This window comes from Suricata suricatta, chromosome 2 (assembly GCF_006229205.1).
Source record: "Suricata suricatta isolate VVHF042 chromosome 2, meerkat_22Aug2017_6uvM2_HiC, whole genome shotgun sequence".
In the NCBI taxonomy this organism is placed as follows: Eukaryota; Metazoa; Chordata; class Mammalia; order Carnivora; family Herpestidae; genus Suricata; species Suricata suricatta.
Window position 1 is genome coordinate 47,363,603 of NC_043701.1, and position 18,492 is coordinate 47,382,094.

General features: G+C 42.3%; 1 protein-coding gene across 1 annotated transcript in view; it reads left to right on the forward strand.

Annotated features, from left to right (window-relative positions):
- The window catches only part of JAZF1 (JAZF zinc finger 1), a 331,623-nt gene that overhangs the window by 276,319 nt on the left and 36,812 nt on the right, over positions 1-18,492 (forward strand). Inside the window, exon 3 of the mRNA XM_029925849.1 lies at positions 888-1,084. Coding sequence (XP_029781709.1) covers positions 888-1,084 — 197 coding nt within the window. The remainder of the gene's footprint in view (positions 1-887; positions 1,085-18,492) is intronic.

Consider the following 18,492-nt stretch of genomic DNA (forward strand, 5'->3'; position numbering starts at 1 on the left):
CACATCTTTTCAAGCTTCAATAGTAAATATTCTGCTACTATATATTAAATACTGCATGGTTTGCCCAAGCTAAGATGAAACCACATCATGAATCAATTAGCATTTTGCATTTTCTTTCATTATCTACTCAAAGTCATGCCTACTGCACCTCTAAACATTTCATTAAGTCCAATTATATAGCAAACACTCCCAAAATAAACTTATATTGTATTGTAGTTTCACTTAACAGTATATAAAATGCTGTGTTGTGACAGGTATCAACTATCCATTAGATACTGAATCATTTCTTCTTAAGCACTACTAACAGGTTGCTGTTTCATATCTGAGCTGTAGGAGAGTAGTGTGCAATAAAAAGCATGAGCTATTGATACTATTTAACTGGGGTAAGAGAAGACACAGGGAGACCTGCCACCTTCCTCCCTGCCTCTCTCCCTCCTCTCTTCCTTCCCTCTTTTGACAAGAGTTTCCATCTAACGCTCTGTGTGCACTCTCGGGGCTGATTCCCCATCAGCCCAGCCACAGTCTGTTCTAAGTGTGAGGCCCAAACCAGCAGCTTTCAGAGGTATGAACATGTGATGCGTCCTCAAGAAACTTGGAGTTAGGTGAGATAGACCGAATATATAGATAAGACCAGATTACAGAGGTTTATATAACGATCGTAGCTTCTGTGCTTTGAGCCACTTCCGGTATGATAGGCACTGCTGAGGTCCGCGCCATCTTGTCCACTGGGGGGGGATTTTCCTCCATCGTGAACATTCAGACTCTCAGGAAACCTGTGACCAAGCCCCTTTCCCAGGGTGGGGTATCTGTCCAACTCCGGGTAAACTGTCGTCATTCTTCATGCTGCATAGATGGGCCTGGTTACTCACCTTCCGTTGTTGCTTCAGATTCATGACAGATGCTGCCCGCCGAGAGCAGGAGTCCCTGAAGAAGAAGATTCAGCCGAAGCTCTCGCTGACCTTGTCCAGCTCGGTGTCTCGAGGGAATGTGTCCACTCCACCACGCCACAGCAGTGGAAGCCTTACTCCTCCTGTGACCCCGCCCATCACCCCCTCCTCTTCGTTCCGCAGCAGCACCCCAACCGGTGAGTGGCTTGGCCCTGCCATCTCGGGAGTGGGGGAGGAGTAACTGGAGAAGAGTGTGTGTGAATGTGATGTCTGACACGCGGGGGCAGGAGAGGGCGGGAGACAGGTGATGAGTCAGACCTACCCCCTCTTTGACCCTCTACTAATCTCTGTAGAGTTTGTTGATTTAGTCTTCTGTTTATTGCTGAAGAAACATTTATAAATTATGTATAGCATGTATGTGATAATGGTTTTATAGATGTTTTTTCAAGCCTTTACCACGTGTGACGTATGAGGTCTTGGATTTGCTTCAGTCAGGTAAAGGAGTAGATGAGACAAGGTGGCCGTACATTGATCATCGTTGGTGCTGGGTGATGAATACACCGGGGTTCGTTGTATCATTCTCCCTATTTTTGCTTATTTTAAACATTTTCTATAATAAATGTTAAAGAACAAATTCAGAGTCCTTCCTATGTGCGAGGCCCTGAGCTACATACAGTAGGGAGCCAAAGGAGACCTCATCCCCATCCTGACGGCAGTTGGGCGCTAGTGGAGAATGCCGGTATTGTAGGGGCCAGCAAGCACTCTTGTCGTCTTCTCCCAAACGCAGAAGCAACTGAAAAATAGAGCAGGAGCCAGAGGAGAGATCAAAATCCACTTTATTCGTGAATAAAGCTAATCTGCAGGATGGAATTTGGACCCATAACCATTGGACTTCTGAGTGTGTCTTCCTTGACTTTAACTTCTTTCGCAGACCGCCCTTCTGCCTGGAGGCGGGGCAGACCAGAGTGCATCCCGGGCCCTGAGATGCATAGGTGCCGGCCCTTATCCCCAGTTCAGAGATCCGCTTAGTCATCGCTCCTTTGTGGGCAGGAATGAGTAAAGACAGTTGAAAACTGAGGCTGGAAAGATCCCTCTTCTTTTTGCCTGTCTGAGAAGTAGGGGATAGATTTCCCTCCTCCTTCTCCCCAGTAGGAGTTTAGACCGGCATGAAATAAATAGAACATTGTAACCATGACAAGTGCTATATAGAACTCAGTGATATGAGAGCATCCAGACAGAAATTGAGAAAATGCTTCCCCTGAATGGTAAATAAGACTGGAGTGGGATGTCTAGGTAGGGGACAGCCTTTTACAGAAGCTCTGTGAGGCAAAGCCTGGCAGGTCCCAGGTACTGAAATAGGCCACCTCAACAGTGGGGGGTGAGGCCCGTGCTTTGGGTAGGAGCCAGGGCACTGCGGGCTGATCCTAGAGTCACACCATCCTCTCTAGCATCACCCCCTTGGCTGTGGGGTGGACTGTCTCTTACAGTTTGTGGATTTTTCTTTCAGCCATCTCCCAGCAAGGGAGGTGACTACAGTGATCTTTCTCAACGTGTGTTTCAGAATATTGACTTTCACAAAATAGTAGCTGGAGGAAAGGGATTCCCTAATAAGATGGGGGACATTGATGGGTTAAACCAAAGTAGACTGATTTCTTTAATGTGGGGCTTTACTATATATTGTTATTCTCCCAGGGAAAGATTTATTAAGTTTCCCAAACTTAATTGACTCTGATTACAGGACCTCCTTTCTAAGGGCAGTTTTGGGGGGCTCATGGCTAACAGACACCCTGTGTCCTGTCAGGATTGGGTATTTCTAAGATAAGACGGGCATTTGAGGCAGGACCATCAGAGTCCCTATCTGTACGAGCCCTTTACCGATCATTAATCATACCCAATATATTGGTAAATGTGTATTAAGTGTGAGAGAATATCTATACAGACGGCATCTAATAAGTGTTCCTCTCTGTGGCCTGGAGTGTTCAACTAGGTGCTTCAGGAACAGAATTGGGGTGACTCTTCTGTAGAGGATGAATTGGCTGATATGTGTTGGGCATTTGCCCATTTCTTTAGATCAGCCACCATATTTCCACCCTTTAGGTCAGCCACCATATTTTATTCTGTGAAGATTTACTTTCTAGGATCTTTGTGTAGATCTAAGAAATCCTGTGAGAGCATAGTGTAATTCTGCAATCTTTTTTGGGGTGTTCCTATGAATATTTATTCATTTATAATATGAATTATGGGGGCAGTTTAATACCAGAGAGGGTTTCATACCTGACTTCATGTGGACTGACTCACGGCCAACAGCAGATAACCATGACTGCCCCAATTAGTACCCGGTGCCCTAGGACCCCATGAAAATAGGCAGTTTAAAAGTAAGAGTTTATTATTGTTCATGTAAGAATGTTTGGAAGAAGTGGAATCATTTCCTTTCCTTCAGACGTAAAGAAATCTTTCTGACAGCTTGCCTATTTTAACAACTTCCCACTGAGAGAATTAATTTATGTTGTGGTAAAGATGTGCCATATTCATTCTGTCACGATCACGGGTAACTTATTTGCTGCTTGAAGAACATTCCATGTAAACATCAAAAATTAGGGGAAGTGGTGGCTTCAACTCCTTCCCTGTACAGTTTTGACTGTGTACATTTTTCAATGTTTGAAATGTTATTTTTACCTGTAGTTAGAGAGATCAGCTTATTTTGCCTGACTAATGTGGTTTCACTCACTTTCGTGGCCAAGTTATAAATAATATTCCAAGTTTCTGCCTCCTAAGTTCACTCTTCCAAGTTCCATATACATTCAAGGTGTATTCCAGGTCCAGAAGTAATAGTCCCCTTGTAGAAAATCTCATTTATAAAATATTCTTTAAAATAGACCATCTCGACTGAATTAGAGCTCAGCTTTATCCTACAGTTTCAAGTATTTCTCCAGTGCTCTTGGACCTACTATTTATTCTGCAATTTCTAAATCCTAGGAAAATCTTCTTACCTCATCTTTTTCATTTTCTCTTTATGTTTTCTTTTCCTTAAATATGGGCGATATATTAAAAAGAAAGTATTCACTTAAGGAAAGGTTAGAATGGTTAAACATAGGTGTTGCAAACCTTTTCTGTAAAGGACCAAATAGTAAATATTTCTTGCTGTGTAGGCTATGGGATCTCTATTTCAGTTACTCAGTTCTGCGTTGTAACATGAAGGGCAGCTAGAGAACTCCATAAATGAATGAGCCTGGTGGGTTTCTTTAAAACTGAAAGTTTCTGTAAAACTTTCTTTATTAAAAAAAAAAAAGATATAAAAAACACAAGTCATAGTTTGCCAACCCCTGGTTTAAATCATAAAGATATATAATTTAAAGATCAGCTTAATTAAATTCCCTGCAAATACAGTGTCAAAGGAATTCATACCCCTCTCCTTAGAAGTAACATCCAGAGTATGATTACTAAGGGGGAAGTCAACCAACATTTATAGAGCGTTTACTGTATTAAATGCTTACTATATACTTTATGTATTAGGGTTTTTTTGTGTGTGTACTATTTATTTTTGAGAGAGAGCATGAGTGAGAGAGAGGCAGGAAGAGAGGGAGACACAGAATCAAAGCAGGCTCCAGGCTCCGAGCTATCAACATAGAGCCCAGTGAGGGGCAGCCTTGAACCCACAAACTGTGAAATCATGAGCTGAGCCGAAGTCAGATGCTTAACCAACCGAGCCACCCAGGTGCCCCTATGAATGAGGTTTTTAATCCCAACACCACCTCTACTGAGCCAACATCATCTTTCCCATAGACAGATTAAAGAAATACAGACATGATATGGCTAACTTCAAAGCCCCATCTCTGTCTATTTAAAAAACATGTGGTCCTTCCAGTGTTCTAGTACTTTCTATATTAAGACTTCTTAGAAAACTCTTATTAGACCTTCAGCCATGTAGCTGCTCCAGGTACCAACTTGACAACTCCAAACCCAAAATACAACAGAATGTTAAGAGAACGTAATTATAGTTCGCCTTCATCCACAGGACTCCCACTGTACCCTTCAAGCAGCAGGTCACAACAGGAGAACTGAGCAGTGAAGTTCATCCAGGGTTTTCTTGAAGGATGAGTTAGAGCTGATTCAATGTTCAGGTGGACAAACCAGTTGTTAGAAGGATGATCTTGAAATTGGCCATGGTGGGAGTCAATCAAATCAGCAAATGCTACCTATCAGGACCTTCTCACCCCACCCCCCATATTTTTTTACCTGTGACACGAATGGTTTATCCTTTCAATAGTTATCAGATTCATCTTACTTTGCACTCAGAGGGACCGTGGTCCTAATTGTGTCTATAAATAAAACTAAAGCAAACATCAGTCACCAATGAATAATGGCCGTTTCAAACAATGGACTGCTCGGCAGTCATTCACAGCAGTGTGCTCTGGAGCTGTGTAAGGACAAGGTAAGGTTTTCACATTATTGGATTACAAAACCATATGTGCATGGTCCCAATTTTTTTTTTTTTACTCCAAAAAACTTAACTATGGTTACCTTAATATGACAGGAAAATGGGTGTTATTTTCTTCTTTCTCTTTTTTCCTATTTACTAAGATGAGTCCATTTTACCTTTATAACTAAGACAACATTTCAGGGCATATAACCGGAAGATCTGGACAGAATTACTGATGGCCCCTACCCCCTCAAAAAGAGTTTAATGAATTTTCTCTTCTTCCAATTAATATAATTATCTTTTCTGGGAGGAGGAACAAAATCACCCTGTAGGAAAGGCCTGGGTTAGCTTTGCAGATTGTATTGATTATTAGTGGCTAAAATTTCTGTCCTCTTCAGTACCCCCATATTTTCCCACTGAATCTCTTTTTCTGTGTTTTTTTTTTTTAATTAAAAAAATATTTTTAATGGCTGTTGGGCATTGAGGAGCGTACTTGTTGGGATGGGCACTGGGTGTTGTATGTAAGCCAGTTTGACAAGAAATTATACTTTAAAAATATATAAAATTATGAATTCAAAAAATAAAAACTTGGTTGTAAATTCAAAAAAATTATAAAAAATAAAAAATTTTTAATGTTTATTTTTGAGAGAGAGAAAGAAAGAAAGAGAGAGAGCATGAGCAGGGAAGGGGCAGAGAGAGAGGGAGACACAGAATCCAAAGCAGGCTCCAGGCTCTGAGCTGTGAGATCATGACCTGAGCCAAAGTCTGACGCTTAATGGACTGAGCCACCCAGGCACCCCTCCCATTTAATCTCTTAAAATAGTGACTCTCCATCAGGCTGAAATCAAAATCTCTTGGAAGATTTTTATTTTTTATTATTGTTTTTTTAATTTTAAATAAACTCTACACTACAGATGGGGCTCAAATTCACAGCCCCAATATCAAGAGTCACATGTTCTACACACTGAGCCAGCGAGGCACCCCAACCTCAAGGATTTTTATTATTAATAGTTTATTACCAAGTCAGTTTCCATATAACATCCAGTGCTCTTCCCCACAAGTGCCCTCCTCCATGACCATCACCCCCCTTCCCCTTCCCCCCTCCCTCTTCAGCCCTCAGTTTGTTCTCAGCATTCAAATGTCTCTCATGATTTGCCTCATTCCCTCTCCCCAACTCTTTCCCCCCGCCTTCCCCTTCCCATGGCCTCCTATTAGGTTTCTCCTGTTAAACCTATGAGTGACAACATATGGTGTCTGTCCTTCTCTGCCTGACTTATTTTGCTGAGCATGACTCCCTCCAGGTCTATCCATTTTGCTACAAATGGCCAGATATCATTCTTTCTCATTGCCATGTAGTACTCCATTGTGTATGTATATATAAACCACATCTTGATCCATTCATCAGTTGATGGACATTTAGGCTCTTTCCATGATTTGGCTATTGTTGACAGTGCTGCTATGAACATTGGGGTACAGGTGCTCCTATGCATCAGCACTTCTGTATCCCTTGGGTAAATCCCTAGCAGAGCTATTGCTGGGTCCCAGGGGAGTTCTGTTGATAGTTTTCTGAGGAGCCTCCACACTGTTTTCCAGAGCAGCTGCACCAGTTTACAGTCCCACCAACAGTGTAGGAGGGTGCCCGTTTCTCCACATCCTCGCCAGCATCTATAGTCTCTTGATTTGTTCATTTTAGCCACTCTGACCAGTGTGAGGTGGTATCTCAGTGTGGGTTTGATTTGTATTTCCCTGATGATGAGTGACACTGAGCATCATTTCATGTGCCTGTTGGCCATCTGCTGGCCTCCTCTTTGGAGGAGTGTCTGTTCAGATCTTCTGCCCGTTTCTTCACTGGGTTATTTGTTTTTCGGGTATGGAGTTTGTTGAGTTAATTGTAGATTTTGGATACTAGCCCTTTATTCGATATGCCATTTGCAACTATCTTTTCCCATTCTGTCGGTTGCCTTTTAGTTTTTTTGTTTGTTTTTAATTCTTTTAATGCTTTTTATTTATTTTTGAGAGACAGAGAGAGACAGTGCGAGCAGGGGAGGGTCAGAGAGAGAAGGAGATACAGAATCTAAAGCAGGATCCAGGCTCTGAGCTAGCGGTCAGCACAGAGCCCTATGCAAGGCTCGAACCCACGAACGGAATCGTGATATCATGACCTGAGCTGAATGAAGCCGGACTTTCCCAACTGAGCCACCCAGGCGCCCCGCCTATTAGTTTTTCTGGTTGTTTCCTTTGCAGTGCAGAAGCTTTTAATCTTGGTGAGGTCCCAATATTCATTTTTGTTCTTGATTCCCTTGCATTTGGGGATGTGTCGAGTAGGAAATTGCTGCGATTGACATCAAGGAGGCTATTTCCTGCTTTCTCCTCTAGGATTTTTAAACCACTTTTTGCTTGGGCTCCATTCCTGAAACTCTCATTCAGTTGGTCGGTGGAGCTTGGGCACTGGGCAATTTTAAAAGCTCTCTCAAACTAGATAATTCTAACCTGTGGCCCAAGTTGGGAAACTACTTTTGTAAATGTGATCTGTCTAGTTGTCAGCCGTGTGTTTTCTCGCTTGGGTTAACATATTTCCACCTTGCCTGGAGAAAGGTTACTGTAGTCTACTTGCTAAGACTCCGGAGATGGGTCCAATGGGACTGAACAGATGCTTGCTTATGTCTTAATGGAGAAGCCACGGAAAGAGTTGGCTGGATTTCTAGCTATAATAGCATTGCATAGTCTCTCTTGGAAAATATTTGTATATATATTTTGGCCCACTCAGGAGACGGGGGGTGGAATGCAAATATTAAACCAGAGAAAGGCACCCAAGGAAATTAAACCAATTTTTTTGTTTGTTTTCTTGTTTAGGCTCCCTGAAATGGCTGTGAAGTCACAGATTATGTGTATGAATGCATAATTTGAGTTTTTATGCTATGTTATTTCACTTCATACTCCTCTGGCTCCTGCTGTTTGGCCTTAGAGTAGACCCTTAGCATTCCTTTGTGGCTTTTGCAATAAGTTATTCAAACTCTAAGATTTTAAAACTTCCAGGAGTTAACTGATACACAACAGATCTTTTTTAAATGTATTAATTTTTCTCTAAGGATGGAAGTCCCACTATAGACTTGTATAACTGATAAAATTTTACTTGACATTTAGAATCTATTTAAATGGAGCTGAGGCGAGAGTACCTGGCTGTTCAGTCAGTGGAACATATGATTCTTATTCTCTGGGTTGTAAGTTCGAGCCTCATGGTAGGTGTAAAGATTCCTTAAAAATAAAATCTTTAAAAAAATAAAATAAATGGCTTTGAGATGAACTCTCCCCCACCCCTTTTTTGGGAAGACAAACTAAAGTAGACTTAATAGAGCAGAAAAACTCCGAGATAACTAAGGTGAGGTCTAAACTAGCATACCTCCCCCTGCCCACCCAAGGAAGAGGATGAGATAGAAGGAAAAACCTCAAAGAAAGAAATCCTATTCTGTTTAATGGTGGAAAATGAGAAAAGCAAAGCAAAAATATTTCAGCATTGCCTGAATTTTGTGACCTATTTATGAATTCCTGAAGCCGCAGTGTGGTTTTTCTCATGGACGGGCTCTGCCCTGAAGAACTGAATATCTAGACAGCGCCTAAGAAACATTCCCCCAGATTTTCCTGCTAAGAAAATGGCCTTGATTTACATTTCCCTTTTCAGATACAAGTGCTGTCTTGCTGCTGGAGAATGACAAGATGTGGCTTGCATTATGTTCAGGGTCATTCACACACCCTTTCCTGGCCCATGGTTGCTTTGCTTGTTTGTTTATATACTACTTTGGTTTAATTGTTCTTTCATCTTCTTTTCTGATTGACTTGTAAAACCTTTATCCTGCTTCCTGAGGGTCATGGTCCAATCTTATGGCTAATTCTGCTTCCCTTCCCTTGTTTTGAACCTCTTCTTGCCCTTCAAAGTATTGGCAGATTAAGGAGGGCAACAACGAAGAAATATTTCATTTACTTTCCCTTAACTCCACAATTTACTAAGAAACCTTATTAAGGGGCGCCTGGGAGGCTCAGTCTGTTGAGCGTCCAGCTTCAACTCAGGTCATGATTTGGCGGTTCGTGAGTTCAAGCCCTGCATCAAGCTCTGTGCTGACATCTAGTTCAGAGCCTGGACCCTGTCTTCGGATTCTGTGTCTCCCCTCTCTCTGACCCTCCCGTGATCACACTGTCTCATTCTCTCTCTCTCAAAAATAAATAAAAACATTTAAAAAATTAAAAAAAAATAACCTTATTAAGGTTTCTTGACTGGAAGAAAACCATCAAATCAGTGGTGATCTGTAGGAATAATAATAATAACAAGTGATATATTTGTAGCATTTTATGGTGCACAGAAGCATTCCTATTCACCATTATTAATCCCAATTTAAGGACAAAGGAAATTGAGCCTCACTTCAATAATAACTTTCCCAAGTTCAAATGGTTCCCAAATGGCATAGCCACTGTTTTCCATGGCACTTGGATTGGGCATCTTTTCTTTCTTTTTTTTCTTTAATGTTTATTTTTGAGACAGAAAGCAAGTGGGGGAGAGAACGCGCTTGACAGAAAATCAGAAGCAGGCCCCACACTGACAGCAGAGAGCTCGATATGGGGTTCAAACTCACGAACCGCGAGATCATGACCTCAGCTGAAGTAAGACGCTTAACCAACTAAGCCACCCAGGTGCCCTGTGGGTTGGGCATGTTGGCATTTGACATGATTTACTAAGTAGCTATTTTGTAATAGGTGCTGCGCCAGGGATTGTGGATACAGAAACGCATAAGGCATAGCGCCAGTGGATTAGGACTTCTATCTTTTAGTAGAAGCCAGTCATACACATGCAGGATGGACGCATAATGAACATGACTTAATCACAGATGGCCTAAATTCTCAGCAGGGACGACCAAGACAAGAGAAACATATGGCGTCAGTCCCTCTATGCTGTTTTAGCACAGTTCTGAGCTGTGTATTCACACCCGTAAAGTGTCTTAGATATTGTAAGGCAAATGCAAATGCCAAAATAAATGGAATAAGGTGTGATCAGAGATAAAGCGATTTGGGGAAGATAGTTTTATCCTCCATGGTCTTTATGCAATGTCAGCTTAGGGAATTAGTAATCAGACTTGGGTATGTTGACAGGATGCGTTAGTGAATCTGGTGTTTTCTGAGTCACTTTTGAAAACCCTGGGAGCATAGAAGTGAAGGGGTGAAAGCGTCAAGCATCAGACAGATCTGAATTCAGATTTGGGTTCTGTTGCTTGAGACAGAATTGACCTTAAGCTTTTCCAATTCTCCAGTTCCTGATCTGCACGTTGGAGGCAGTGGGTACCTCACTGTGAAGATTAACGACACAGAGATAGGGACGGAGAGAACCACCAGTGTTAACACTCTGCTTAAGCCACCGGTTCAGAAAGGACATTGGCTTTGGGAGTGCCCAACCGGGCATCAAGACGCTCTGCACCAGTAAAGAAACCAGTGTGTCCAGGAACTGTTGGCTGTCAATGGTGAAAATGGCGGACGCTGGCATGTTAGCGAGGGCTTCTTGAAGTAGCTGTATAGCATGTTCAAAACAAGGAAAACACTTACTGCTCTTAACTGAATCCTGCCTTTTTGGGCAGACAGTATTTCACCAGCCCTGGCTAGGACTGCCTGTGCATGTTTATTTTTGGTCTGCACTAATCTCAGAAAAGGCTGGTTCCAGGAATGTGCGTTACAGGTGGTATTTGCTAATGACCTTCTCTGGGCATAGATGCATTTTCTAGAGGAAGTGGGGGTGGGAGTCATATCTGAAAACAAAAATGACACTATATGTTATTAACACAGGAGTATTTAACATAAACCATCTTATGACCAAGTATGGATGGCAGGAGCAAAGAGTTAGCAGGTTTATAGATTTTCATATCTCGTTTTATTATTTTATTTTATTATTATTTTTAATTTTAATGTTTCTTTTTTTTATGTTTATTTTTGAGAGAGCAAGAAACAGAGTGTGAGCAGGGGAGAGGCACAGAGAGAAAGAGAGACACAGAATCCGAAATAGGCTCCAGGCTCTAAGCTGTCAGCACAGAGCCCGATGTGGAGGCTCAAGCCCACAGACTGTGAGATCATGACCTGAGCCGAAGTCGGATGCTCAGCCAACTGAGCCACCCAGGTGCCCCATTAATGTTTATTTTTGAGACAGAGAGGGAGAAACAGAATCCAAAGCAGGCTCCAGGCTCCCACCTGTCAGCACAGAGCTTGATGCGGGGCTTGAACCCAACCCACGAACCATGAGATCATGACCTGAACTGAAGTCAGATGCTTAACCAACTAAGCCACCCAGGCACCTTCTGTTTTGTTATTTTAGTAAGTGAAGTAATAATAATGCTTTTAATTGTGGAAATTCAAAGCACTAAAAAAAATGGAATATTGGATGTTTCTAACAGATGCGCACCCTCGTTAATGAGCTCTGTGCCCTTCTTGTGGAAGGATATGCCTACACAAGCCCCCCCACCACTGCAGGCAGGGGCAGCGGGCATCCCGCAGCCCCACCCTCTTTGAGGTTCTTTTACATTTTCAGTGCCCTTTAAGATGGGAAAGTCCTAACCCTTTCACTGATAAGATCTGCCTAGGCCTAGGGCCACATGCAGGTCGTCCCAAAGCCTTTAGGACCATGTGAATTTTGACAGCAGCATCTTGGAAACTCCCTGCCCTCGTTCCTGTGAAGGGCAGAGAACACCCTGGAAGCTTGCTCTGAGGGGAGAGAGGGTCAGTGGAGCGTCACTGCTCCTCCACGCGGAGGAGGAGGAGGGCCAGCGCCGCAGAGATCACAGAGCTTGTTCAGCATTCCAGAGCCAGAGCGGTCCTGGTATTGGCCTGGCAGCCCCACTCTAGGATTTCGCCCAAAGGGGATGAAAACATGTCCACCAAAGACAAGTACAAGGATGTACAGAGCTCCCCACACTTTTAATTCACTTGTAGGTAAATGGACAAACTGTCATCTGTCCATGCAGCAAAATAGCATTTAGCAACATAAGGGAACAAAGTAAAGCCAAAAAAGAGGATGAATCTCAAAACCGTTTCACCAGGTTCAAGGAAGCAAGACACGAAGACGTACATAGGAAATTCAAGCACAGGCAAACCAGTTTGCAGTGACAGATATCAGAACAGTATTTGACTCCAGGACAGTGGAGAGAGGGGTGTATGCATAAGAGAACTTTCTGGAGTGACCTGTTCCATATCTTGATCGAGATGTTAGTTACACAGAGGCGTACATTTATCACACTTGTCAGCTACACCCTCGAGATCTGTGCATTGCACTTTGTTTTTGCCTCTGTTAAGGAACTTGTGGCCCAGGCAGAAATGAGGAGCAAGACCCCACAATTTCCACCCACTCCTTGAGTGAGCAAATAGCAGTTTCCTCTGCTGAAAACAATCCATTTAAGAACAAGGGAAGTGAATACATGCGGTCCTTTGAGTTTGAAAATCTCTGGAATTTCCTCTCCATTGAAGACAGATAGTAAGTGGAATCCCTTCCTCTCAATGTTCTTAGGCACAGTGAGAAATCAATAGCATGGTCAAATAAAACAATCGAAATACATACTAAATGGAGAAATAAAGGGGGGGAAAGAGAGGAAAGAAGGAAAAACCAGAAGAGCTAGTTGCCAAAGACTCTGTTGTGGATCACACTTAGAACTGGTTAATGACTAAAAGGCTTTCTGATAGAAAATTCTAGCATCTGGATCTTCCACTATCCAGAACATTTTGCTTCCCATGAGATAGAATGTGCTTCATTATATTGAGAGTTTTTCAGGAAAGAAAATTAGAGTGGCTCAGTTTCATCCTCGGAAACTCTAAAGAAACTCAGTTTCTATCCTGAGCAGCCACTTAACCTTCAGATGCAATATTTGCAGTGACAGAAGGTATCTATAAGTTATCGTCTCTAAAAGAACATATTTTTGAGACGTACCATTTTAGCAATACCGTGCTTAACCAGGTCTGCTTTGTCATAAATCTCAATTTCATCTCTGCTATTAACTGTGTTCTTTAATCAAACTCAACAAAAATAATAAGTCCACTGTTAAGAATTCCCACAAGAAATCTTAAAAGTCTTGACAGCCCTATTTTACCTCGTGCTAGAAATAGTTCATGGCAAGGCTTTGGCTCTCTGTCATGTTGCTTTTCTTTGTCCCAGCAGGAGTCTCTGCACTGGCCAAAAAAATACCAGGAAAGATCACAAGATAAAGTTGTTTTAAAGGGCACACATTAAGACTGCTGCTCACACCCGCCCCTTGGCCCCCCAAAAAGAATGCAATCTCTTGAAGCCAAGATCCAGAGCTCACTTGTATGCCAACACCCATCGTGCACACTTCTCAGTAAGTCTCCTTTGGAAGCCAGTGCCAGAACCGAAGTATGAATGCTAAAGAGAGAGCAATGTATTGTAAGCCTGGAAAACGGTATAGATTCCACTGGAAACACGAATAAACAAACAGACGCAAGGTGCTCCCATACCCCTCTGCCGCGAAGGTGATGGAGATTTAACACCTGAGGAATTTGTAGCCTGGCCAAATGCCCGTGTTTCCAAAGAATGGTTTTCTTTTCCCTCCCATCTAAAACACAGCATATTAAAATCAGAGAGGCTCTTTCATCTTCGTGGGTATCACGGCAGCAAACTTATTTTAATGTCTTTTCCATGTGGGTCTAGTTTTCAGAATAAAATGATCCCCAGGCACACCCAGCCGCACAACATTAAAGACAGGATCTGCAGGAAAATGGGAAAGCTTTAAGCTAATTTGTTCCTGCTAAAAAGACAGTCAAGGTACAGAATCTCCCTGCTCCTGTCTCAGGGCTCTGTGCATACTTCTTGGAAATGCACTGAGAGTGGTATTTGACAGAAAGGGAGAAACTTAAGGCTGCGGGAGCCTCTCCGGTGCCAGGGATGGAAAGGTTACTAGCACCTTGCAACCAAGCTTACTTTGTTCTTCTTCAGGAAACTGGATGCTGGTGTTCATTTATATCCATCAGACCAGCCACGAGTTGGCTTCATTTTATCAGGTCACAAATGTGTTTCATACTCCACTGGGTTGAATAAGGTGTTTTGTTTTCTGTTTTGTTGCTTTTTGTTTATCTTCTTAATGTTTGTTTATTTTTGAGAGCGAGAGAGACAGAACATGAGCAGGGGAGGGTCAGAGAGAGGGAGACACAGAATCTGAAGCAGGCTGCAGGCTCTGAGCTGTCAGCACAGAGCCTGACGTGGGGCTCAAACCCACGGACTGCAAGATCATGACCTGAGCCAGTCATGCTCAACTGAGCCACCCAGGCTCCCCTGTTTTGTTGTTTAAACCTAACCAATTCAGGCTCTCTTTGGTATGGAAACACACATAAAAAAAGATACAGGGAATGCACTGAGGTTGCTATAGAGGATGGATTAGATGGGGGTGGACATGGAGGAGGGCACTTGTTGGGATGAGCACTGGGTGTTCTATGTAAGCGATAAATCACTGGGTTCTACTCCTGAAGCCAATACTACACTGTATGTTAGCTGACTTGAATTTAAATCAATAAATTTAAAAATAACCATCCCTGAGAGGGGTGCCTGGGTGACTCAGCTGGTTAAGGGTCCAGCTCTTGATTTTGGCTCAGGTCATGATGGGATCGAGCAAATAAACATTTAAAAAAAAATAGAATTATCTCTGAGAAAGTAAAGCTGGTTTACAGCTGTGTAGGAATTTGAGATTTAACAATGCCGTGATGTGTTATGTCTTTACATAGGTACCCAATTATTATTATTTTTTTCCTAAAGGCATAAAGGGCAGCCAAGGTGTTCCAGATGGTTCCAGGCCTGAGAACAAGTCACTCTGAAAGAAATTGCTTTTCCTCATGTCAAATAATTTTGACTAAAACAGAAGAAATAGCTAAAAGTGCCTGTCATTGTCTACTACTTAAGATGTCTCTTTACAACCTAGGTCTGGGGGAGGTTTTAGTTTCTAAATAGATACATTTTTTTCAGAATTACCAAAATAACAGGGAATACCAAATAATAAGAAAAACCATGTGCAAAGCAGATTTCTTTTGTAGCAAATAGCAAAAAAGGTGTTTTCTGTGTGAGTTATTTCAGGCTCTCTCTCTGTAGGCTGTGTACTGCATAGTTAAAATTTCAGCCACAAAGCTTGACTGGAAAACAGTTGCATTGAATCTTAAACTCAGGGGTGGAAAGGACCTCAACATTCTTTTCCCCTGGCTGCTGTTTTCTGGTTTCTGTCTACCCGGCAGAACCGTGTGGTGTTATTTAGGCTACACTCGGGTGCACTAACAATGACAAGGACCAGGGCCAGTCACTCCATGTGGGATGATATTTTGGGGACACACTTATGATCCTGGGTCTTGAACAGGTCCCCGTACCACCCCCTTGCATGGCTACTTTCTAAAATGACATAAAGCTCTAGACCATCATCGTGTTGAAAGTCTCCCTAAAATTCAACTCGATAAAGTTAATTTTGGCAGAACACTCAGATGCTGAGAACAGTATTCAACGGCCATTAAAGAAAAAGTCTTTGAAAAACTTGTTTGATTAAAGCCACTTGGTTTCAGTAATATATATGCATGTAATTTAGAATATGCTACATTGCCCCTAAAGGAAATTATTTTTTTCTTAAGACTAACAAAACTTGACAAATCATTAACTTTTAAAAGCATAAAATTAAAATGTTGCACCCTAGTTGTGAGTGACCTGCCCAAGGGGCCTGGAGTTGGTTGTGACAGGCACCACCTGTGGACAGTGCACCATAGGCTAGAAGGGTTTGTGGTTTTTTGGCTTTTTCCCCCCATGGGAGATGAATAAGCCCCTTTTGGAAATTAAAACTATAAAATTATGAAGTAACTGCAGATATAAAAATTGGGATTTTAAAAATCTTTTCAGAAATGACTCAGAGGTTCTGGATAGCTGCGTAGGAAATGTGCGTTACAGAAGCGCACATACACCACTGGTAATTAATACGTGGCACTTGGCAAGCACAGAACAAACTGAAAGTTTAGTAGAGTCCAGTTAACACATTTATAAATAATCCATAGGGCCACGTGTCTGAAAATGAATCTGTAATAAATATTCCGAAAGAGGATTTCTTTTTTTCCTTTTCCCTTTTTTGCTGCTCAACAAAGATCTGTTTCCTGGCATCATCAGAAGAGGAAAGGTCTAGAAAGCCGTGTGGGAGCCCTTGAGCTAAAGCTATCGATGTGGCAGGCAGAGGAGCACCGTCCCTTTAGTTCTGTCCAGCAGGGAGGCCAAACTGGAAAGTGAATGATGCTATATATAGACTTGAAAGGAGCTTCATGTTCACGGTTAGTGGTGCCTCTTAAAAATAGCATCTCAAAGCCTCCCGGAATTTCTGTTCACTTTGTCTGTATTTTCTATTATAGAATTATGTATTTTGGAAAGATGACAGGACTGAAAAGTGAACGGGTATTTTCTCAAAACATTTTGCCTCTTTTGTCATCTTCCAGAAGATGGCAATTTACGGCTCCTTCAGAGCGATGTCAGGTGCTTGTCTAGAAAGTGCTCTGAGAGGCCTGAATTTATTAACGTAATAAACCATAGGATTACTCAGGTGCCCAATTAATAGTTGTCATCGGTTCTTCTCATGGACAGAGAAAGATATGAAACAGAATCAGGTGTGCATACCAGTTCTTTACGGTCTCCTAGTAAACCGTCTTCCTCACATTCGTGGTGCTTGCCTCCTGGAATTCTGTGGCTTGAAGTTAGCTCTGGTGTTACTGAGGTCTTGGACTTAATTCTCATGTGGGTCATTTCACTTGGCTTCATCCTGGGACCATGAACCATACCCTTGATGCTAGCAGAATGTCAAACAGCGGGTACTGTGGTCCCTTGGAATCTGTCAAGAAAGAGATGGTAAAGCTATGGCAAACAGAGACAAATTGGGTTCTCAAAGATTTGCCTTATCCTCTGGCTTGGCCCAAGGAGATCGAGGTCAGTGAAAATATGATCATGAAGAAAGCACCGCAACATGCTTGTGTCTGAAGTACTCTGGACGGCCTCCGCTGATTCAGTGGCAGAGCAGCATAAGTATTAGCTGTAACATGTTCCATCTCCCACGGTCTTTCTCATTCAGCACAAATGTCTTTGGAATATTCAAAGGAATGGGAGACTAACAAAGAAGAAATAGTAAAAATAAATGTTTGAAAACTAGGGAGGCCTAGTTTTGGTGCTTGTTGAGAAAGGACAGAGATTCTATGGCTTGGGTTGAGGGTCCAACTGTACCACTTGCTCCCTTTAAAATGATGGTCGGAGGACCATCTGGCCAGCTCTGTAGGAGGGTCATGCGACTCTTGACCTCAGGGTTGTGAATTTGAGCCTCGTATCGAGAGTAGAGATTACTTTAAAAAAATAAGCTTTTCTTTAAAAAAAAAAGTGTATTTGTTTTTGAGAGAGAGAGAGAGCACCTGCGAGCGAGCGCAAATGGGCAGAGAGAGACGGAATGTGAAGCAGGCTCCAGGGTCTGAGCTGTCAGCGCAGAGCCCAATGGGGGGCTCAAACTATGAGATCATGACCTGAGCTGAAGTCAGATGCCCAACCAATGAAGCCTCCCCAGTGCCTCAAAAAATAAACTTTTAAAAATAAGGAAAATAAAATAAAATGATAGAGACACTAGCGCAGCCCTGTGCCTTCTACCGCCCCAGGGAGACAGTTCTTGGAAAAGAGTGGCAGGTGGGTGGTACAGTGGCTTAATTATGGAAGTCATCATTCATTGACATCCCTGAAATTAGGAGGTATGTTACTGCTCCAAACTCCTCCCGATGGAGGAAAGCAAAAGAGAAAAAAACAACATGGCATAAAATATATCAGGTGTAGGTAGCAATCATTTTGGCTGTTTGTTAATTGTAAGTTATGACCAGCATTAAAAAAAAGAAATAGAAAATAGGGTACATCACACTCAGTAACTGTAAGGAAACTTAGTTTCATGCTCATGTGTGTTGTTTTCTGCATTGTGATACAAAATGTTATTTTTTACTAAATGATGGTCAGAAAATTTGAATGACAATGTGATACAGGTTCTTACAAGCATAGTGTCAGACTCAAGGCCATGTCGCCAAATGGGGTCAAAACGAAATCCACTATTGCCATTCTAGTGCCTTCCCTCTCCAGCACATTCCAACCACTACAAAATACTGAGTGTGCTTTCATAGCAAGTT